Below are 22,781 nucleotides of genomic sequence, written 5' to 3'. Positions count from 1 at the left end.
ATGGAATTGTTGCACAAAAGCAGTAACACACAAGCCCTAGTGTTGTTGTTTCTTTCCGGTTGCTGCTGGTTCATGAGCACGCGGAGGCCGTTCACTCTGACGCGCAGCTCAGGCGCTCCAATACACTTCCGACAACACGGAAGATGTGACGTTGCACTGCTGAATAGATGAACTGAAACTCTTATGCTGGAGGATTGACACTTGAGTCTTTGCAAAACTTCATACGGATCGTACACTGGTTTACAAAGTTTGCAAATTTTACAATGGCCGGTTCAAGCGTGGACCCGACAACACTGTGCCTGTTTGATGTGGACGGGACTTTAACAGCAGCTCGCCAGGTGAGTGAAATAAAGCAGAAGGCGTTAGCTAGTCTTGTTAATTTACAGTACGAGATGTGAATCCTGGCGGTAATGATAAGTGATTTATAATAATTTACTGTGAATTGACAACTGCCTTTAAGAAAGTGAGGCGAGGGGCGGATGTAAAGGAATAAAACTCAATGAGGATATGTATAGGCATCTTGTGCTCTGATTGCAGTAATCCTCACTGTAAATGTGTTTTTATAAAGTCAAATATGTATTGTGAATGCAGGTTTGTGGTGATAATACACAATAATCTAATCTTCTTTCTTAGTACATCCTAAATGACAGTCATGGCTGTCTCTTAAAGATAACTTTAATTCTCCATGAACTATTTTAGTCTGCTTGTGAGGTGAAGATAGATTTTATATCAGAATCAGAGAATCAGAATCAGAAAGAACTTTATTGCCAAGTATGTTTGCACATACAAGGAATTTGTTATAGTGTCACAAGCTTCCAGTACACGGAGACAACAACAACACACAGATAATAAAAATAAGATGTGAATAAAATACACATGCATAAATATAAGCCACAAAAAAAGAATAAATTGTATGTACAGGTGTGCTATAGATAGAATAGGAATAGAATAAAATAAAATAAAATAAAGTTGTAGGGATGTACTAGGATTTAGGGTGATAAATAAGTATAAGGTTATTGCACATACTGTACTTTAATTGCACAATGGGAGAACATTAACTGTTCATGAGGTAGATTGCCTGGGGAAAGAAACTGTTCTTGTGCCTGACTGTCCCGTCTGCGCGTCCTGAAGCGCTTGATCAGCGCAGCTGCTCCGCCAAGTACAACGTTCAGCAAAACGTCCGAATAAACGAAATCCGGTAGAAGATTGTGTGGTGTGTTCTGCCGAATGTTCAGCAGCTCATCCCTGGTAAAACTGATCGTGTTTGAGAAACAAAAAACAGGAAAAACTAACAAAAACAGTACAAACACTGGAGAGTCAAACACTGAGGCTGCCGTCTGCGGCGCCATCGCATCGGAATCCGCACGCCATCGCATGCGGCGCCATCGCATCGGAATTATACAGGTGCATCTCAATAAATTAGAATGTCGTGGAAAAGTTCATTTATTTCAGTAATTCAACTCAAATTGTGAAACTCGTGTATTAAATAAATTCAATGCACACAGACTGACGTAGTTTAAGTCTTTGGTTCGAGTTGAGGCAGTAATTAAAGCAAAAGGATCCCCTACCAAGTATTGAGTACATGTAGAGTAAATGAACATACTTTCCAGAAGGCCAACTATTCACTAAAAATGTTTTTTTTATTGGTATTTTTCTTATGAAGTATTCTAATTTGTTGTGAATTGGTGGGTTTTTGTTAAATGTGAGCCAAAATCATCACAATTAAAAGAACCAAAGACTTAAACTACTTCAGTCTGTGTGCACTGAATTTATTTAATACACAAGTTTCACAATTTGAGTTGAATTACTGAAATAAATGAACTTTTCCACAACATTCTAATTTATTGAGATGCACCTGTATATAAACATTGGAAGTCAGATATAGTTATGAACTGACCTTTTAAACACATGCTGGTAAATAACACGTTTCACAATGCAACATTGTCCACAACAATATTCAAAGACCCCATGACTTTTCTGTTTTTTCTTGATTTACTGGATAAGAATTATACATTTTAAATATTTTTACACACGATTTCTGCCTGATAAAATATTGCTTGGTATACCTAAAACATGTATATTCATTATAAAATGTGATGAGATTTAATTCACTTGACTTTTTCACACTTTTAAAATAAGATTACCTCATATACGCAGTTTTTCCAAGATGGTGGAAATCCATGTTCTTCAAAGAAAAGAAAAAATGTTTTTGAAGAAGTGAATTAAGATAAGAAATATTTTATTATAATTTATTTATTGGCTAATTTCATTGCTTGTTCAAGTCATTCCGTCTCTTCGGCACACTGATTTAAATGTATATAAAATAAAAGATTGTAAAGCTGTATTTCATCCCAAAAGAATAAACACTTCTGTTACAAAAGTACAGAAAAGCTACTGAATGTTTCAATGGATAAGAAAGAAAAAAATAAATACATATAACACTTATAGCCCTATAGCAGGGGATGTTGTTACACTTTTAATTTGACACAATGGGCCAAGTTGACACAATATCTACTGTTTATTTACACTGATTTAAAGAAAAAAATAGTTTTAATATCGCTTTATACTTCTTTAATATTTTTGGACATAGGAAATACTATGTAAAGTAAACAAAACAAAACAAAAAACTTTTCCACAACATATCTATATTTAAAATATGTAATAGAGTGTTTAATGGATGTTTAGCTAAATTTGACTAGTAAAATAATTATGAAGCACAAAGCAATTCATGAAACCGCACATAGTGGAAAAGGTCATATACATATTACATAAGTAAAAAAGAACTGACATTCTCTAATTTTGTGCTTGGGATGAAGTTGTATGTTTTTGTCTTTAGAAAGCAACTCCTGACATGCATCAGTTCTTGATTGAACTGAGACGGCGAGTGAGAGTCGGGGTGGTCGGAGGATCAGACTTGGACAAAATTAAAGAGCAGTTGGGTGATGATGGTATGTATAATAATTACAAAAATCTATTTAAATACACATACAAATATATGCACAAAACATTCAGTGTATTTATAGTGTTCATGAGTACTTAAACTTTTCATATCCTTTACAGTGATTGATAGAGTGGATTATGTATTTGCTGAGAACGGTTTGGTAGCATACCGGTTTGGGCAGCTGCACTCTATACAGGTAATTTTCATTCTCAGTTTACTATTAAATATGCTCAAAAACCTGTCCAGCAAATTATGTAAGTTGCTTTTCTATTTGGATTTCTTCTATTTCTAATTTCTTTTTTGAAATCAGAATATTCAGGCATACATGGGAGAGGAGGTTTTACAGGATTTCATCAATTTCTGCCTCAATTACCTTTCAAAGATAAAACTGCCCAAAAAAAGGTGAAGCTATCACAACTTTACGTCTTTTGTTGCATGGGGGAAAATATATTTTTACTGCATTACTTTAAAGTTTGTCAATACTGATTGCCAATATTAAAGTTTATTTTAAATATCTTAAAAAATAGTTTAACACCCGTTAAGAAGTTTGGGGTCGGTGAGATTTTTTTAAAAGAAATTAATACATTTATTCAGCAATTAGCACATTAAATTGATCTAAAAGTGGCAGTAAAGATTATATAATGTCACAAAAGATTTCTATTTCCAAAAAATTGTGTTCTTTTGAACTTTCTGTTCATCAAATAATCCTGAAAAAAAAAATGATTATGGTTTCCACAAAAATATCAAGCAGCACAACTGTTTTCTACATTGATAATAAGAAATGTTTCTTGAGTATCAAATCAACAGATTAGAACAGGGTTGCCAGGTCTGCGTAACAAAACTAGCCCAATCATGGCTAAAACCAGACCAATCGCGTTCCAGGGGAAATAGGCTATCAACAGTATAAAAGTAGACCAATTCCTGAAGAAATACGTAAACTTGGCAACACTGTGTTAGAATGATTTCTGAAAGATCATGTGACACTGACGACTGGATTAATGGCTGCTTAAAATTCAGCTTTGACATTACAAAAATAAATTACATTTTAAAAGATAATATTTCACTTATTACTGTTTTGCTGTATTAAATAAAAATCTTACTGAGTTTTGAATGATGTAAATATATTTTACTCAAATACAACATCATGATAATTACAAATATACAGTATATATATATATATATATATACACACACACACATATATATTATACACTTTTTTTTATACACATCTTTGTTTGCAACCATAATACTTACGGTATTTTTACTTCATCTCAGAGGCACATTTATTGAATTCCGTACTGGAATGCTGAATGTCTCTCCAATTGGTCGAAGCTGCAGCCAAGAGGAAAGAATCGAATTTTTTGAACTTGATAAGGTAGAAAGCAACTCCTGACATGCATCAGTTCTTGATTGAACTGAGACGGCGAGTGAGAGTCGGGGTGGTCGGAGGATCAGACTTGGACAAAATTAAAGAGCAGTTGGGTGATGATGGTATGTATAATAATTACAAAAATCTATTTAAATACACATACAAATATATGCACAAAACATTCAGTGTATTTATAGTGTTCATGAGTACTGTTCATTTTTTTTATGTATTCATCAACACATGCCATTGTCTTTTCAAAGGGTGTCATTAAAGGTTGATTGACTTTTTTAATGTTCTTATTATGCAGAAGGAGAAAATTAGAGAAAAGTTTGTCTCCGTTTTAAAAGAAGAGTTTGCTGGGAAAGGACTAGCTTTCTCCATTGGTTCGTAACTTTTTATGTACAGTATATGTGGTTGTCTAGTCAATAATATATACATAATGTATTCATATGTATGTTTTTTTTTTTCTGCAGGTGGGCAGATCAGCTTTGATGTGTTTCCAGAAGGCTGGGATAAGCGCTACTGTCTGGGAATTGTAGAGAAAGACTCATACCAGCGCATCCATTTCTTTGGAGACAAAACTATGCCTGTGAGCCCAAAATCTGTGATGCTATCTTGACTAACAGTAGTATTCATGCATTCATGCACACATGCTATTTCATAAAATTCCCAGACTTGCTTGAATTAAGCAGTTTTGTGATGGTTTTTGTTTTCCCAAACAGGGGGGAAACGATTATGAAATCTTTGTAGACCCCAGAACAATCGGTCATGAGGTCAAGTCACCTGAGGACACAGTGAGGATCTGCAAGGAGCTCTCCTTCAACTGAAAGACCTCTGCCATCTAGAATGAAGTACAGTAGAAGACTACAACGTCCATGAACTGTGAAATTATGAATAGGAGTCTCACTTGACATGTCTAAGCCATTATTGTCTTTGTGTATTTCAATGATTGTACCTCATGACAGGTACTGGATAAACTTGGTACATACAGTACATCTGTACGTGCTCATTGTATATGTAATCTGATGCATTATTTACAGGTTTAAGGAACTGACTGGTGCAGTGATTATGTCTGAACATCTGTGCCTTCAGTCATGTCAGTACTGGACAATATACACTTTAAACTCTTATTTTTATTAAACACTTTGGTCCAAATGAAAAGACAGATATCATTCAGTTAAGACAGGATGGGTTTCATAAAATGTTACTGTACATGTGTTAAGGATTACTGTTTTTTTTTATCAGGAGCAAAAGTGATTAATAAAGATAGGTGTGGGCTGGACTAACTTCTTAACTAAAATTAATGGTGAAGGTGCAACAATTTAAGTCTCATTTTCATAAGAGGAATTTAAAAAGACATCAGGACAAAGGGCTTTATTAACTTAGAATTGATCGATTTTTGCTCAAATTAAACTGACTTAATAGTTAATTTCCTGACAACAACCAATAGTTCTTGGTTGGAAGTGTTGTTAATCTGCTTGCTTAAGTAAAATAAGTGAATGCAAACACTATAATAAACAGGAAATATATTCTGTATGGATATGATATTGGTGCGTATATTTCACATGTATGACTTCAACACCGTAAGAAAGAGTACTGTACATATTCTGAGCTAAACGCATAAAAGGTGTAAAACATAATAGGTTCTTATTTTTATTAGCAACACATTTGAAAAAATGAAATTGCAATTCTCCGTTTCAACCTACTCGCATGCACATTTTAGACTGATGAATAAAAGTATTTACTTAACTGATATTTTCTGTTGTTTTTTGCTTGTTTGTTACGAATTGCTTTTTGAAACCAAAAATGAATATTTTCACTAGGAAAATTAAGTATTTTACGAATTTTAAGTATAAAAACTGATTTGCCATTTAAACTGTCCATTAAATAACCACAAATGTCACTTTTCCAAAAATATATTTCATGGTTTGTACAATATTATTGTTTAAAAGGTATGACTGCATCAATCTGTACAAGCGCTTTTTAAAGTCCTTATCAAACCTAAAATGATACAATGCATATCCCAATTTATGATACACAAGACCATATAACCTGACCAAGCCAAACATGTGACTACAAGTTCAAACCAAAAGTTTTGAAGATTCTCTAATATAAAATAAAACAAAAATAGTTTGTTCTCATCCCAAGAGGAAGCAGAGTAGTCCAAAAGTCCTGTATTGCTGGTTAATGAATGGGCCGGTATGGAAAGGCCATGGCAGCAGTATGGAAGGCGTGTGGAGAGAGAGAAGGGTGTGCGGCGTGGGCCGTTAGCGGGCGATGTGGGGACAGAGCTGGGTGTGGGGTGTGCGGTGACAGTACGGGGTGCGGGCTGTGGGGGGAGGGGAGGGCGGACTGGTGTGGACTGTGGGGAGAAAGCACAGAGGGTCGACCCGGGTGGATGTGTGGGTACATGTTGGGCTGGAAGGGTCCGCTGTGAGGTGGAGGCTGCACTACTGGACCGGACATCACAAGCTGTAACAGACTGCAACACAAAGCAAACTGTTACTACTCAATGCTCACAAAAATAGTGAGTTACCGATTCAGGTTTCTGAATGGTTGATGGAGATGTCGATATAGATATATATCATCTACTGTATCACATGTAATAAAACATAATATAAATAGACCAGCATAAAATACTTCATTCATCATTATTCAGCAATGTATGTATAGGGGCTTGTGCTAATCTTAAAATGGCCACAAATTATTCAATATCATTTTAATATTCAAATCTGCATTATCAGGTTTCACCTTCTATGTGATCAGTGACTTACTTGTTGTGAGGAAGTCTGGAGCACAAAGTCCGTAGGTCCTCTGAGGAATAAATGACATGACAGGAAATGACATCACTGAAATGCTGCTCTTTTCAGATCTAAACACAAATGATACATGGGGCAACTTTTTGAGCAATTTTCCCGGGCAACTTTTTTTGAGCAATGTTGCTTGGGCACTTTCCCATTGAGAATGGGTAACAAATTTCTATCTGGATACTTTAGATCAGTCGTGGGCCCTGTGTCTCACCTGGTTGCCCATTGACAGCAACATTGCCCAAAGTTGCCCGGCAACATTGCTTAAAAAGTTGCCCAGTGTATCATGGAGTAAACAGGCTATTATGAAGTAAGCATCACTTACCTCTGGCACACAGAAGTGCTCCTGTTGCCATGGCGACCTGAAGAGCTTGGGCCAGCCTATCCAGTGCCAGCTGGATATGATTGGCAGCAGGGAGGGGCATGAGCTTCTCACACAGACGGCTGACTTCCTCTATCAGCGCGGCAACAGACTCCACTGGAAGCACAGCTAGCCGACCAATCAAACTCTGTTCTGTCAGGTGGACCTGTAGGAGTTTAAATAAAAACACATTATATAATCTAATACTGAATGGCCTTTTAAAGTTGCAATAAATACAACACCTGCAGCATGAGAAAGACTTGAAGAACACTCAGGTGCAGTTTAGAGTACAGCTCTTCATACGCTGTCCCTTTTTCACTTTCTCCATGGCCATTGGTCAAAGCCGACTTTGGGCCTCTCTGATAAGCTAACGGAGCTTTCACACACCACCGGAGCAGACCCAAAAGAGGCGTGATCTCAAGACAGCCTAATGGCAGGCTGGAATTGAGGGGTGTGTTGATGAAGGTGAGGAGCAGTAGTCTGGGATCTTCTGTGATCCAACCAACCAGCATCTCCAAGAGTGCAGGGGGCGGAGTTAACTCATCTACAAGTGACAATATCAAATATATTATATATACAATATTGTATTTATTTTTAGTTTATATTTATTTTAGTTAATATTTTATATTTTTAAGGACCTTATATTAAAACATTATAATTTAATATTATAATAACATACATTCAATACTTTATAATATTCACTACATAATAAAGTAGACTGATAATTGTTTTTGTTTTTTTAAGTTGTTGACAAAAACGAAAAATGGTACCTGAGGAGAACTCATAGAGAGCCGTTACTGCAGTGATGAGCTGACAGCAAAAGCGAGGACTGGCTGAACAGATGTTCTGCAGGGTAGAGATGGCACACGGCACCAGTGTGCAGTAATCATCCATCAGCACCTGAGCCAAACGCACACACCACGCAGAGTGTGCGCGCTACACAAAAACCATCAGAAATGTTTCAAAAGCTGTCAGGTCACATTTTATCCATTTAAAACTAACTTTCTTCTAACATTCATTTTTTGCATTAAAAAAAGCATATATTAACGACAGTATAACAAATACTACCATGACGTAAAAATACAATATACTATTTAAACAATATATTTCTTGAACAGTGTTGCTATTGGTAATTAAAACTACAACTATTAAAAAGCGTTATAACTACAATTAAACTTGAAAGAAAGCTGAAAAATATTAGATGAAAACTTAATTAGAAATAATGCCTTGGTAAAAAAAAAAAAAAGTTTAAGTGGAAGTGCTAAAATTACTAAAACTAAAAACAAAGTAAATAAAAGCTTAATAGAAATATACATTTTAAAAAGCACAGAATTACTAAAACTAAAATGAAAACTGAAAATCTAAAAAATAAAGCTATTTATTATTAATAAAGTTATTATTAATAAATGCTATAATAGTACTAAATAATACACCTTTAATAACACCTTTCTTGGTAGTTTTTGTGAAACTCCCAATAAGCATTCTGAACCAGTTATCTATTAAACGGAGTTACCATGCTCCAAAGAAACCATGAATTAACATTAAAACACTGAACTCAAGGCACACGCACACACACACACATATATATATATATCACACACCTGTAGCCAGGTGGCTGCACACTCTAGAATGGGCACCCGACACACGGCTATCGCCATAGAAACTAGCTTCCCAAGCATGGCCATGCGGCTCTCATCAGCCTTGTTGCCTTGGAGACTGAAGAGGGCGGAGAAAATGATCTGTCGGACTGCATCTTTGCTCTGCTCCTGGAAATAACTGCACATGATCTCCAGCAGTTGCAGTTCTTGAATGCAGCTCATCCTCTGAGTCAAACACAACACACCATTCACTTGATTTTACGGAACTTTTACAGAAAGACTTTTATTCAAGGATACATTAAATTAATCAAAATTGAGAGAAGTCATTTATAATCTTTACAAAAAAATAAAAAAATCTAATTCAAATAAATGCTGTTCTTTTTTTAACTTTCCAATCAATGAAAAGATGATGAAAAAGATATATCACAGTTTCCACAAAAACAGTTTTCACCATTGATAATAAGAAATGTTTCTTGATCACCACATTATTTCTATAAATTACATTTTAAAATATATTACAAAAAAACAGTTATGTACTTTAAATTGTAATAATATTTCACAGTATTACTGTTTTTGCTGCATTTGTGATCAAATAAATGCAGGCTTAGTGAGCATAAGAGACTTCAAACTCAAAGTAGGGATGCACGATATTAGATTTTTGCCAATATTTTTCGAATCATTTGGCCGATAGCCGATGCCGATACAATATACATTTCCTTTCGTTTTGAAACAACACCAAGTCTCTCCCGTTCAGAAATTCTAATCAAATTATTTTTTCATTTTGGTTCGCTTTGAACTTATTTGTTAGAACTAATAAACATTATTTAAGTTCTTTTTTAATGAGAGTACATTGAAAGCTTTGAAAATAACTATAATAAAATTCTGAGTGAACGAGTTAATTCCCTACATTCGTTCACTACATTTTACCCACAATCCTCTTTGATTTCGAGTGTACAACTGATGTACATTCGCTGAAGCACTATTTCCCATAATCCAATGTGGAGAGGACCGACAAGCTGGAAAGAGATAGCGAGAGCAAGCGAGTGTGAATGAGAGTTTAACATGTAATATAAATGTTCATTTGTGACGAAGATGTTTCTGCGACAGCTCCAGCTCTCTGACGCGCAGTGTCAGCGTCCGAATTCGCTCACTTCATTTTGTTCACTCCTTTCTGATATAGTGCACTCAACTCCCATACACTATATAGGGATTAGTGAATGAGTGAACGAGTGAGCGATTTCAGGCACAGCTTGAGTTTCTATTTATAACACGTTTTTGCAGCGTTGAGCAATGTAGCCAATCACAGACATATCTGTTGATTTCTGGAACGCAATGGCCAATCAGAGGCGTTTAAGTTAGAATCCGCTCACCGCTCAAAACACTGGAGTTCTTGTGCAGTGCTGAAATTTGTGTGCTCATGAATCCTCTCATTGTAACACACAAAGTGTAGACATTATGAAAGATTCATTGTGCTTATATTCATTGTGTTATAACAGAGCTTTGTGAGATCGCGATGAACTGAGATGTCAGCTTTTTAGTGATTATAAAGGGAGCGCTCTTTGCTCGCATTCTACCATGCCAAACCATGCACGCAGCAGCCCATGCTTGCTTTTCTTCATAATAGCAGTGGTGTATGAATGTTGATGATTTAAGGTCTCTACGTTAAAGAACACCATGGACCATGGCATTACATGTTTACATACAGTTTTTTCCTTTAAACCAAAGCAGACTTAATACTCCTGTGCCTCACCTTAGGCTGGATGTTCCTGTCTTTAGGGACATGAAAGATGAACTCCTCCACCAGCTCCACCATGCTCTTCTCTAGTCCAGGCGTGGGGCCGGTGGAGCTCTGCAGAGCGCTGCCCAGTGAGATGTCCAGATGATACAGAACCTCTTTAGCCGCGCTCAGCGGATCACGCCGCAGCAATGCATGCCGAAAATCACTCATCTCTGCTGGGGAAGAGAAACTACAACATTAAATACAAGCAGCAGCCAAACTGAGAAAATTAGAAATATGAAAGACATAAATCAGTCATTAATAATAATAATATATATATATATATATATATATATATATCATAGTAATATATATAATTTTATGCATTATTTCTGGACATGCATCGTGGTAATACTATGTTTGTTTGACATGCATTATGGTAATACCATAGATTCTGGCCATTTATCATGTTTTTTAGATAATACTAGAGTATACCATGGTATATTTTCCTTCCCTGGCGTTTATAGTACAGTCTTCTACAGTAACTGCGCTGCCCAGTGAGATGTCCAGATGATACAGAACCTCTTTAGCCGCGCTCAGCGGATCACGCCGCAGCAATGCATGCCGAAAATCACTCATCTCTGCTGGGGAAGAGAAACTACAACATTAAATACAAGCAGCAGCCAAACTGAGAAAATTAGAAATATGAAAGACATAAATCAGTCATTAATAATAATAATATATATATATATATATATATATATATATCATAGTAATATATATAATTTTATGCATTATTTCTGGACATGCATCGTGGTAATACTATGTTTGTTTGACATGCATTATGGTAATACCATAGATTCTGGCCATTTATCATGTTTTTTAGATAATACTAGAGTATACCATGGTATATTTTCCTTCCCTGGCGTTTATAGTACAGTCTTCTACAGTAACTGTACTGGAACCGCACTATTTTGTTGTAAGACGTGTCATTTAAAAAAAAAATTTGAAAAAAAAGTGAAAAGAGAGGCTCTGAATATAATGTGTCTGTAGAAAAACGAATTGAAACGTTTTAAAATACCTCTTATTGAATTATGAATGTGATAATCGAAAACTGTCAATCATTATTCTCTATGGTGACACACATTGTCTAAATCGATGCCGTTTACACAGCGCGATTGCTGCATCACCGGTTCCTTAATTTGCCAAATGTTTCCTTGGTTCACACTACATAACATATTCATACTTACAACACCCTTACCTGGATTAATAATTAGACTCGTTACACTAGCTTCTCTCAATCTGCAAATGTATATCGCCCATAACTGACAATGTGAAACTTGCTCATCACAAAATAACTACGGAACCCCGTAAAGGACATTGTAGACTCGGTTGAGTAAAGAAAAGCGCGGCTGATCAGCGCCACCTGTGTACTGGAGGTACTGTCCAGTGACTCCAAACAATATACTTGCAGTGGTCTCAAACTCAATTCCTGGAGGGCCACAGCTCTGTAGAGTTTAGCTCCAACCAGCTCCAAATCACACCTGCTTAGAAGTTTCTAGTGATCTTGAGGAACTTGATTAGCTGGATCAGGTGTGTTTGATTAGTGTTGGAGCAAAACTGTGCAGAGTTGTGGCCCTCCAGGAACTGAGTTTGAGACCAATGGTATATAGCAGGGCTGCCCAAACTCGGTCCTGAAAAAGGAAAGGAAAGGAAAGGACATGTGGCCAAGTATGGTGACACCCAGGGGCGGTGCTAGGGGTGGGCTAAGGGGGCTGAAGCCCCGAATGTTTTCAGTCAAGCACCGAATGTTTTTACTATGCTCTTTATGAATCATCACTGAGTTTTCATGCGCATTAAAATAATTTCTATTAGTAGCCTACCGCAGATTTGCTCTCTGCACATCCAACAGTGTCTACTTGCATTCTGCTTGCATTGTCATTCACTCCCAACAAGACCCGCCCACTGAGGCTCGTACTTCTGATTGACATGTAAACTGGCCAACCAGCGATAAAAGTTACAGCAGCTGCTTCAAGTGTTTGCAAGTGTATAACTTATGCTGTAAAACCGATTTTGTTATTTTTGAATTTAGGTTATTTGTTACTTAACCCTGTCACTGTAAAGCAACAAATATAGATATTTAATCATATAATTATATGCTGCCATGTCTTCCTAGGACACACGCATTTAGAGCGATCATATAAACGGTTTGGTTAGCATGGTCTGTGGCAGACTTTTCTTCGTGTCAGGGCAACAATTCAATGAACAAAAATAAATAGTAAGTTATTTAAATTGTAGAGACAATATTGCAGCAATCTGCAGCAGCGCACAGCGGCGTTTCCTTACTGAATGAATTTGTGTTTTTGAACAAATCGGGAGATTCAATGATTCACTGATCCATTCATAAAAACTTTCTTACTTCGTTCCTGAATGAATCAGTCATTTTGAAAGAATCCATTGAATAAATGACTCAGTGACTCACTTATTAGGACAGTGGTTTGCCGCCACCTACTGGTAATTTTAGTTTCACATTTTAAAGTATTATTCAATTTTTTCTAGCATTTTATTTCTATATTGCCGTTTTTATATTTAAAACATTAATCTCATAATATTATTTATGCAATTTGTAAGTGCAGTGTAAATAAGTGCTAGAAATAAATAAAAAATGTGTATAGAACCCTGCATGTTTAATTAGGCGTATACTTGGCTTTTTTTAAAGCCACTTACTCAATGTAAATATATATATAGCTGTGACACATAGGCCTACATGGATGTCTCTGGGCTAACCCCTTGGAACCACCCCTGGTGACACCCATACTTGGAATTTGGGATTTCACCCATACAAGTGCACACACACAGCAGTGAGTAGTGAACAAACACACACGCACACCCTGAGCCATTTTTGGGTCGCCATTTTTGCTGCGGCGCCCGGGGAGCAGTTGGGGGTTCGGTGCCTTGCTCAAGTGTCTCACCTCAGTCGTGGTATTGAAGGAGGAAGAGAGCGCTGGTCATTCACTCCTACCACAATCCCTGCCGGTACCGACTACCGAGACTCGAACCTGCGACCTTTGGGTTACACGCCACGACTGCCCACCTAAAATAATCACTTTCCCCATTACTTTTATGTTACAATATATAAACAAATAACTAAAAATGTGAAGCTGAAGTATCCACTACTTGTTTGATTTTGTTTCAATTTGAATCAGTCACCACAGGGAGGCGCTATTTCATACCTGATTATGGCACATGTGGTAGTCTAATGTAGCGCCACCCCATCGCCTCTCTGACAGGACAGCAGACTCTCCAGCATCAGTATAAGTAAGCATCGTTCAGCTGTCTTCAACTTCACATCCAGAGCAGCCGTCAACATGACTATTAACACACTCAGTCAGGACGGAGTGCAGCGACAGCAAATGCCTTGTCTGACTAAGGTGAGACTCTAAGATGTATATTCATTTAGCTCTTACAGTCTTACATCTGCTGTAAACGAGCCAGAGCTTCATAATGTTACAGTTGTTGCCTGTAAGACTATAGGAACTATTCTTCGCATTACTAAAAAAAAATGTGTTAAAGTCCTAAAAGACGAAACTAAAGTTGTGTTTGCTTTTTCTTAGGCTACTTATATAACTGGTTTATATAACAGCAGTTCTTTAAAAACAAACCAACAAGTCATCCAATTCCTCCTGTTATGTTTATCGTGTTGATGCTTTTGCTGTTTTCTTTAGCATTGAAACAACTTATTAATTTGTGAAATTTTATATAATAAAAATGTATTTTAAAAATGTATAATATTTGACTGAAATAATAAAGTTAGTATTTGTTCAGAGGTGCATCCTGATGTTTTTTATCTGTTTACTTCGAATAAACAGATTTTTAAAAATTATTCAAGATTACGTTTTTTTAATTTATTTTTTATAAGGGAATGTGTAGAGTTTTATATTATTTTTCTTTATGCTTTTCACAATTTTAAGCATATTTTAGCTTTTGTGCAGTTTGCAAATAGTTGTGTGTGTGATAAAGGAATTTTTAAAAGTACATATATTTCATGTGTGCCCAAATACAGATGGAGCGCATGATCATATCCATGCAGGATCCTGATATGGGCATCAAGCTGCGCAAACAGCGTCTCCTTATTACGGTCATACCACACGCAATGACTGGTGAGTCTCTCTCTTGCTCTTTCTCTCTCTCTTTCTCCATGACTGCATCAAACTTCAAGCTTCACTCACTCTCTCTTGATAATCCCAAATGGACATGACTGTTCTGAGTATTTTCCAGCCCCTGACATGTTATGGCACGATTAAAGAGACAGCTGAGGCACGACTAGAATATTTCCCTATTGTTACTGTGGGAAAAGTTGGCATTTAACAGCAAAGTATCCATGCATCCATCTTGGAAAGTCTTGAGTGCGCATGAGGACAGAGAATCAATAGAAGCTTGCGCAGTGAAATTAGATTCCTGTGTGTGCTTTCAGTCTCTGTGCTCATTTTTCTTGCTATTAATTAGTCTAACAGTGCATGTTTTGCGCCTGCTGTGGTCTCTCAGAGGACACGGGGCTACGAGTAAATGAACAAATTACTTTCTTTGGCAAATTAAAGATAATTACAGGTCAAAATCACTTAAAGGAACAGCTGACCCAAAAAATTTTGCTGAAAATTTCCTCACCATCAAGTCATCCAAGATGTAGATGAGTTTGTTTCTTCATCAGAACAGATTTGGAGAATGTAGCATTACATCACTTACCCACCAATGGATCCTCTGCAGTGAATGGGTGCCGTCAGAATGAGAGTTCCAACATCTGATAAAAACATCATAATAATCCACACAACTCATCAATTATTGACTTGTAAATCCGTCACTAAGACGTTTTTAACTTCAAACCGTTGATTCTGGCTAAAATAGTCCTCAATCATAATATGCTTTCTCCAGTGCAAAAGTCTTCTCGTCTGATTCAGGAGAGAAATATACACAGCTCAAGCACCGTTTACAAGCAAAAAAAGTTCTAAACAAGTCATATTTTGGCCAGAAGTCATGGCTCAACTGATGAACTAGTGATGTAATGCTACATTTCTCCAAATCTATTCAAGTGAGGAAAAAAACTGCCTATTTATATAACTGATTTATATAACAGTAGTTTGCTGAAAAAACATGCTTATTCTATCAAAGCTGGTGATGGCAGCTTCCTGCTGTTTGAACATGTATATTAATATTAATGAGCTTGGTGCTGTGAAGTACTAGATAGATAGACAGATAGATAGATAGATAGATAGATAGATCAATGTTTTGTCAGATACAGTGTGCTTATGTTGACTGTAGTATTCTTTGATTTTAATCATAATATGCTTTCTCCAGTGCAAAAGTCTTCTCGTCTGATTCAGGAGAGAAATATACACAGCTCAAGCACCGTTTACAAGCAAAAAAAGTTCTAAACAAGTCATATTTTGGCCAGAAGTCATGGCTCAACTGATGAACTAGTGATGTAATGCTACATTTCTCCAAATCTATTCAAGTGAGGAAAAAAACTGCCTATTTATATGATTTATTTATATAACAGTAGTTTGCTGAAAAAACATGCTTATTCTATCAAAGCTGGTGATGGCAGCTTCCTGCTGTTTGAACATGTATATTAATATTAATGAGCTTGGTGCTGTGAAGTACTAGATAGATAGACAGATAGATAGATAGATAGATAGATAGATAGATCAATGTTTTGTCAGATACAGTGTGCTTATGTTGACTGTAGTATTATTTGATTTTATACAGGTGCAGATATTGTTGAATGGCTGATTAAGAAGTGTTCTATCTCTGATGAAGGTAGGACATTAATATAACTTACAATATAACTATATTTTGTCAAAGAACAAAGAGGTTGTTGTCATTATTAAACTAATGTGGCAGTGACTTTTGCATTGACAAGAACAATTCTTTTTTTCTTCTTCAGAAAATGTAACAAACCAATGTTTTACTGTGTGCATAAAAGTGATACATTTGAAATTAATTTACAAAATAATAAAAAAAGATGCTCATAAGTTGCCTTGTAGCTCCATCATGATTTCAGACTTGCTGTGTGCATGTCAGAGCCTGTGTGTGTAATAATTTCCATGCTATCTGCTGTGGTGTATTTCTTTGAGCTTTCCAGTTACCTGTGTGTGGCTTATAGAAAGTGTTCTCATGAGACAACATTATTCTCCATGTGCCACCACACACACACACACACACACACACACAACCTTGGGGAGCTAAATTGCTTATTAAAGTTGCTTTAAATTAAAGTCAGATTTTATGTAATGTAAGCTGAGTTGTGTGCAAGATTTTTAATAAGAAATGCACAAATGTCACACTCTCAGAGAACAGGCTGTGTGGTTCAGAATGCCCTGATAAACAAGTAATGCTGCACACAGCTGTGTCTGAAATAAACAAGACTCCAGAGAGTTTGGCAGATCTGTGCACTGCAGTGAGGGAACACCATGTGTAGGCAATGATTAGACTGAAATGCATGTATTCTCAAATAATGTTATCCCCAGAAAGCATTGGTTGACTTTGTTAACTGAGTGTTAGGAAAATAACTAGCTAGTTTTAAGCTGTTTTCATGTAGCTCAAACACTAGAGCACAGTAAAGTAATGCTAAGGTCATGGGTTTGAATCCCAGATAATGCATGAACTAAAAAAATAGGCATAGCTTAAAAGCAGTGTAAGTTACTCTGGATAAAAATATCTGCCAGATGTATAAATGTAAGCTGGCTTTTGGTAGACCATCTTGGATCAGCAATAAAGAAACTACCAGGTAATCAAGCTGGTTTTTGGAACATGTCAGCAATTTAAAGACCAGCTTGAACCAGCTAATAAATCTGTTATATTTATTATTATTTAAATCTGGGGATATAAAATAAAAAATTTCATGTTTAATTCAATGGGTTACTTGTCATTATTTGTGAAATTTACTAGCAATCTTTGGTTTTATTTTTAGAATCATTTACTTGATTTATAATTATTCAATTTTTTTATCTAATTATTTAGTTAATTATTTTTTGTGGGTATGTATTATGTATATGATTTTTCCCCCTCATTTTTATTTAGAGGCATTGCACATTGGACAAATCTTTGTGAAGTACGGATACATTTACCCTTTAAAAGAGCCCAGAAACCTGATTCTGAAAGTTGACGATTCACCTTATCGCTTTCAGGTATTTATATGTACTCACACTTACATAATATTTAAATAAAATGCCATGCCGTATCAGCAGTTGCTACATTTCCATATTCAAAGTCAGCACATCTGAATTAATCTCTGTCTTTATCAGATGCCATATTACTGGATGTCAACACGCTGGCCTGCTTCAGAACTGGACTATGGTGAAGCCCAACTTGACAAAAATTAATTTACCAAATGTTGTAGCAAACTGAAATATATTTGCATCAAAGAATACAAAAGGAGATATTTCACAGCAGGTTCAGAAGGTAAATATATTTTTTTATACATTTATTTATATGTGTTCTAGCAATCTACTTGGCCAAGAAGAATATCCGAAAACAAGGAGAACTAATTGAGTATGAAAAGGTATGTAGGTCAAAAGCCAGTCACACCATAGAGAAACAAGACTCTACAATGCAGTCATGAACCTGTGGAGCGATCTGTTGTTCATTTCTCAATCTCTCTCTTTGTTAGGAGTGCTATAATGCTTTACATAAACGTATCAACCACACATGGGACTTTGTTGTGATGCAGGCAAGAGAGCAGCTCAGGTAACTTTCCTTTTCCATGATTAAACGTGCACACACACACACACACACTTAATGCTTCCTTCAGCCTATTACATTTAGCCCTCTATTGCATGCATTATAAAAGCAAAGTGTAAAAAATAATCATAAAAGCACTTTTATCACAAAATGGACCTCATTACTAAAATCAAAAATAAGTTTTTGAATAATTATAAAACATTTTGTAAATCTTTTTAAATCAAGTAAATAATGCTGAAAATGTCACCAATAGGTAGCCTACGTACAACCATGAAAATATACGTATATATTTTTTTCTGTATATTTAAATATTTGAAGTGAAAAATGTCTCTACACTTTTAGCTACTGATGTTAGAATATTACAACGGGTTTTTTTTTATTTTTATAAATAAACAGTTTTATTACACTTGACTCAACATTAGTTTAATAGATTTTAACTTAACTGCTTATACATTAAATAATCTTAACAAATTGACCCCTAGCTTAACTTTTTTACTTTAATTTTAGCAGGGTTATTGTAGTTACTAATACTTAAACAATTGTTTTTTAATTGTTACTAAAATAAAAGTTTAATGAAAAAAAAAGAATATATATATATATATATATATATAAATAAATAAAGTATGTATTTTATTTCATCTAGTTGCGAAGGGACCATTTCTCATTTTCATTTAGTTTAACTTGATACACTAAAAAACTAAAACAGAAATAAAAATGAATAAAAACTGTGTAAAAAATAAAAATAAAATTACAAAAACATATAACAGAATTACCAAAACTTTAATTCAAATTTAAAATGAAAATGGAAAATATAAAAATAAAAACTAATTTGCAATATTAATAAAATCCGAAATAGGATCTCAATGATACTAAAATAACACTGAATTTTATTTAAATATCTTTTTTAAACTCAAGTTTTATGCACTAATAAATATTAATAATCAATAAAAAAAACGATACAAAATATTTTCTGAGGGTTGTTGTTGTACTTTACATCCGTGCATTTGCCATATGTTCATTTTCTTGTGTTAAAGGGCATCAAAACAGCGTCGGAAAGCAGATCGTATAGTGCTGGAGTGTCAGGAACAAGCTTACTGGCTAGTGAACAGACCTCCTGTAAGTGCTGAACTCTATAAACTTATAACACTTACAAAAAACACCCTGGCAATGCTTATACCATGGTATTCTAGCACAAAATGGACCTCTTCATTAAATCCAAAATAATTTTTTTAATAGTCGTATACAACATTTGTAAATAATTTTAAATCAAGTAAATAATGCTGGCAATACTTATACCATGGTATTCTTTGAAGTACATTGGAGTGCCATAGTATTGCCATCTTTGTCAGTTCGTAAGTTAAATAAACAGAAAACTAACATCCTGCTTATTTTTGAATGTATCTCCTGTGTGATATAGAAATTCAAAGCATGTCAAATGCATTAGTCAGTGTACGATGCTTAAGCAGCGACAGCATCTGTGCCCATCCTGCACGTGCCCTCATATCTGTATCCAGCTTCTGCTTATGAAATATTCAGCCAGACAGTTAAAAGCATCGCAAAGCAAAGGAAAAAGGGGGAAGGGGACAGAGTGAGAGGAGAATGGAAGAAAGGGAGGACAGATACTGGCAGAAGAAAAGAGTGGAACACACTGGTGTCTTTAAAATACACTCACACATGAGTGCAAAGGATGTGTGTGTGTGTGTGTGTGTGTGCTGGTATATCGCTAATGGTTCCATCTTTTGGCTGAGCTCTTAAGAGGATAGGGGGTGTTCTGCTTCCATTAAATTTTTTTAAATCCACCTGCCATTACTGGGATTTGGGTTAGTTTGAAAGCATGTAAAATGCAAGGCTCACAATATTTTTCAAACATATTTATAGTAAATTCTATGGACAATGAATTTTTGAATTTCTAATTAAAATGTATTTTAATCATTTTTGGTGGGGAGAAAATCAAAATGTCAATGTTGTATGTTTGTTCTCAGACTGTAAAAAAGATCTGAGTGGTTTGTTCGCCACACTGAAAAAAAAATGTGATGTAGGATTCATTTTATTGAAATTGCTAGTCATTTTCACAAATAACAGAAATGACGTAGTAACACATTGAATTAAACTTGGAATTTTGAAGTAGAAAGACTGAAATACTGTTGTCTTGTAAAACGTACTCTAATAATCTTTGGAACTTCGAAAAATAATTTTTACTGTGTAGTTGAAAAAATATATAATTGAGAAATACTATGATTTTAAAAAAATAATGTTGTGAAAAAATATTTAAAATATACTGTGTGTGTATATATATATATATGTGTGTGTGTGTGTGTGTGACCCTGGACCCCAAAACCAGTCTTAAGTCGCTGGGGTATATTTGTAGCAATAGCCAAAAATACATTGTATGGGTCAAAATTATTGATTTTTCTTTTATGCCAAAAATCCTTAGGACATTAAGTAAAGATCACGTTCCATAAAGATATTTTGTAAATTTCCTACTGTAAATATATCAAAACTTAATTTTTGATTAGTAATATGCATTGCTAAGCACTTCATTTGGACAACTTTAAAGGCGATTTTCTCAATATTTAGATTTTTTTGCACCCTCAGATTCCAGATTTTCAAATAGTTGTATCTCAGCCAAATATTGTCCTATCAAACCATACATCAACGGAAAGCTTATTTATTCGGCTTTGAGATGGTGTATAAATCTCAATTTCAAAAAATTGACCCTTATGACTGGTTTTGTGGTCCAGGGTCACATATTTATTTTGTTACACCATTTGATATTTTAGAGTAAATGCTTTTGTAAAAATGTTATAAAATTCTACAAAAGATACCAGCATGAATACAGAGATCACATTTCTAATGACTTGGCACATGCATTTCATTAGAAACAAATAACAAATGTTGTTATTGATCTGTATATCTCTTTTTGACCACATTTTCAGCCGGGGACACTGGACAGCATAGACCATGGACCGGAGAGAAGAACCATGAACACACGAGTGCAGCTGGTGAGTGAACTGACCACCACAACACAACTAACCACATCCACAACAGCACATAATCCACATACACACAGACAGAGCTAGTTTCAAAAATATATGAACAAACATTCACAGCAGAATCTCTCATGTTCAAGCATCATCTACAGCTTTTTTCTCTTTATTTCTGTTTTTTGTTATCATGCATCCTTGTTCAAGTAAGTAATCTCTAAAACAATGCCTCATTTCCTGCTGTCATTTCATTCCATTGCAAGATCTGAAAGTTCAGTGACTGTACAGATTTCGTTTTAATGGCAACATTTCAGGAAAGCTAATATATTTTGATATTTTGTATTTTGTCATTGTAAATTTCAGAAAAGAATGCAGAATTCTACAAAAAAGAGGTAAGTAGTTTGAATGCCAAGTGTGCCTTTATATATATGTGTCTATATATACATGTATATGTATATGTATAACACGTAATCCACATAGACACACACAGACACAGCAAGTTTCAAAAATATATGAACAAACATTCACAGCAGAATCTCTCATGTTCAAGCATCATCTACAGCTTTTTTCTCTTTATTTCTGTTTTTTGTTATCATGCATCCTTGTTCAAGTAAGTAATCTCTAAAACACTGCCTCATTTCCTGCTGTCATTTCATTCCATTGCAAGATCTGAAAGTTCAGTGACTGTACAGATTTCGTTTTAATGGCAACATTTCAGGAAAGCTAATATATTTTGATGATATTTTGTATTTTGTCATTGTGAATTTCAGAAAAGAATGCAGAATTCTACAAAAAAGAGGTAAGTAGTTTGAATGCCAAGTGTGCCTTTATATATATGTGTCTATATATACATGTATATGTATATATATGTATATGTATATATGCATAGGACTGCTGAATTATTATTTTTTTTAATTACATTCTAAAATATATACATATATTTTCTATTTTCTATATTTTCTGCTTTCTATTTGAAACATAATTCAAAATACATAAACATAATTCATTTTCTTGTAAAAAAGTATACATTATCTATAGACTATACTAAGACTATACATTATCCCTTCCATATGCAGCACACACTGTACTGTGAAATATAACCAAATTTATCTCCTGTCAAGCTTGTTTTGTGTGTTTTTATGTTTTTAACGGCTTTAGATTGAACATAACAGAATAAGCCTGGCGAGGAATCGTGTAAAGTCCTCAATTTGCCTTGAGAGGTACTGAATGCGTGTGTGCGTGTGTGCGTGTGTGTGTGTGTGTGTGT

At 35.1% G+C, this 22,781-nt stretch overlaps 3 protein-coding genes across 4 annotated transcripts in view; 2 read left to right on the top strand and 1 right to left on the bottom strand.

Moving 5' to 3' along the window:
• Nucleotides 1-63: 63 nt before the first annotated feature.
• On the top strand, nt 64-5,922 carry pmm2 (phosphomannomutase 2). The gene is made up of 8 exons (XM_016531451.1): nt 64-338; nt 2,837-2,948; nt 3,061-3,137; nt 3,252-3,343; nt 4,217-4,316; nt 4,618-4,693; nt 4,784-4,899; nt 5,033-5,922. Exons 1-8 carry the CDS (start codon nt 264-266, stop codon nt 5,135-5,137), a joined length of 753 nt encoding a protein of 250 aa, XP_016386937.1. The 5' UTR covers nt 64-263; the 3' UTR covers nt 5,138-5,922.
• A 236-nt stretch (nt 5,923-6,158) lies between these two features.
• Nucleotides 6,159-11,027, bottom strand: LOC107722952 (uncharacterized protein C7orf26 homolog). Its single transcript, XM_016531450.1, has 7 exons — nt 10,827-11,027; nt 9,080-9,301; nt 8,249-8,414; nt 7,721-8,022; nt 7,443-7,644; nt 7,085-7,124; nt 6,159-6,792 (listed from the first exon to the last, which is right to left on the bottom strand). Exons 1-7 carry the CDS (start codon nt 11,022-11,024, stop codon nt 6,495-6,497), a joined length of 1,428 nt encoding a protein of 475 aa, XP_016386936.1. The 5' UTR covers nt 11,025-11,027; the 3' UTR covers nt 6,159-6,494.
• A 3,099-nt stretch (nt 11,028-14,126) lies between these two features.
• The window catches only part of LOC107722934 (regulator of G-protein signaling 11-like), a 21,571-nt gene continuing 12,916 nt past the window's right edge, over nt 14,127-22,781 (top strand). The window contains exons 1-11 of one of the 2 annotated variants that reach the window (XM_016531436.1): nt 14,127-14,224; nt 14,857-14,953; nt 16,557-16,607; nt 17,871-17,977; nt 18,095-18,146; nt 18,293-18,351; nt 18,460-18,536; nt 19,565-19,646; nt 21,467-21,532; nt 22,290-22,313; nt 22,673-22,734. In XM_016531436.1, the coding sequence (XP_016386922.1) occupies nt 14,162-14,224; nt 14,857-14,953; nt 16,557-16,607; nt 17,871-17,977; nt 18,095-18,146; nt 18,293-18,351; nt 18,460-18,536; nt 19,565-19,646; nt 21,467-21,532; nt 22,290-22,313; nt 22,673-22,734 (740 nt within the window). In that variant the 5' untranslated portion in view covers nt 14,127-14,161. Of the gene's footprint in view, nt 14,225-14,856; nt 14,954-16,556; nt 16,608-17,870; nt 17,978-18,094; nt 18,147-18,292; nt 18,352-18,459; nt 18,537-19,564; nt 19,647-21,466; nt 21,533-21,882; nt 21,907-22,289; nt 22,314-22,672; nt 22,735-22,781 lie in introns of both variants that reach the window. The other variant, XM_016531435.1, reaches the window with a different exon arrangement.

This window comes from Sinocyclocheilus rhinocerous, unplaced genomic scaffold, assembly GCF_001515625.1.
Source record: "Sinocyclocheilus rhinocerous isolate Xijiao unplaced genomic scaffold, SAMN03320098_v1.1 scaffold3, whole genome shotgun sequence".
NCBI classification, from domain to species: Eukaryota; Metazoa; Chordata; class Actinopteri; order Cypriniformes; family Cyprinidae; genus Sinocyclocheilus; species Sinocyclocheilus rhinocerous.
Note: the sequence above shows the minus strand (reverse complement) of the source record. Positions and strands in the feature narration are given on the sequence as shown.

Excerpts from the sequence above, each read along its gene's own strand:
- LOC107722952 (XM_016531450.1), bottom strand. The coding sequence starts at position 11,024 with ATGAGTGATTTTCGGCATGCATTGCTGCGGCGTGATCCGCTGAGCGCG. Across the intron at positions 8,415-9,079 it reads GTGCAGCCACCTGGCTACAG|CGCGCACACTCTGCGTGGTG; the intron begins GTGTGTGATATA and ends GTTTTTGTGTAG. Across the intron at positions 7,645-7,720 it reads AAGTCTTTCTCATGCTGCAG|GTCCACCTGACAGAACAGAG; the intron begins GTGTTGTATTTA and ends AAACTCCTACAG.
- pmm2 (XM_016531451.1), top strand. The coding sequence starts at position 264 with ATGGCCGGTTCAAGCGTGGACCCGACAACACTGTGCCTGTTTGATGTG. Across the intron at positions 339-2,836 it reads CTTTAACAGCAGCTCGCCAG|AAAGCAACTCCTGACATGCA; the intron begins GTGAGTGAAATA and ends TTTTGTCTTTAG. Across the intron at positions 4,900-5,032 it reads TTGGAGACAAAACTATGCCT|GGGGGAAACGATTATGAAAT; the intron begins GTGAGCCCAAAA and ends TTTCCCAAACAG.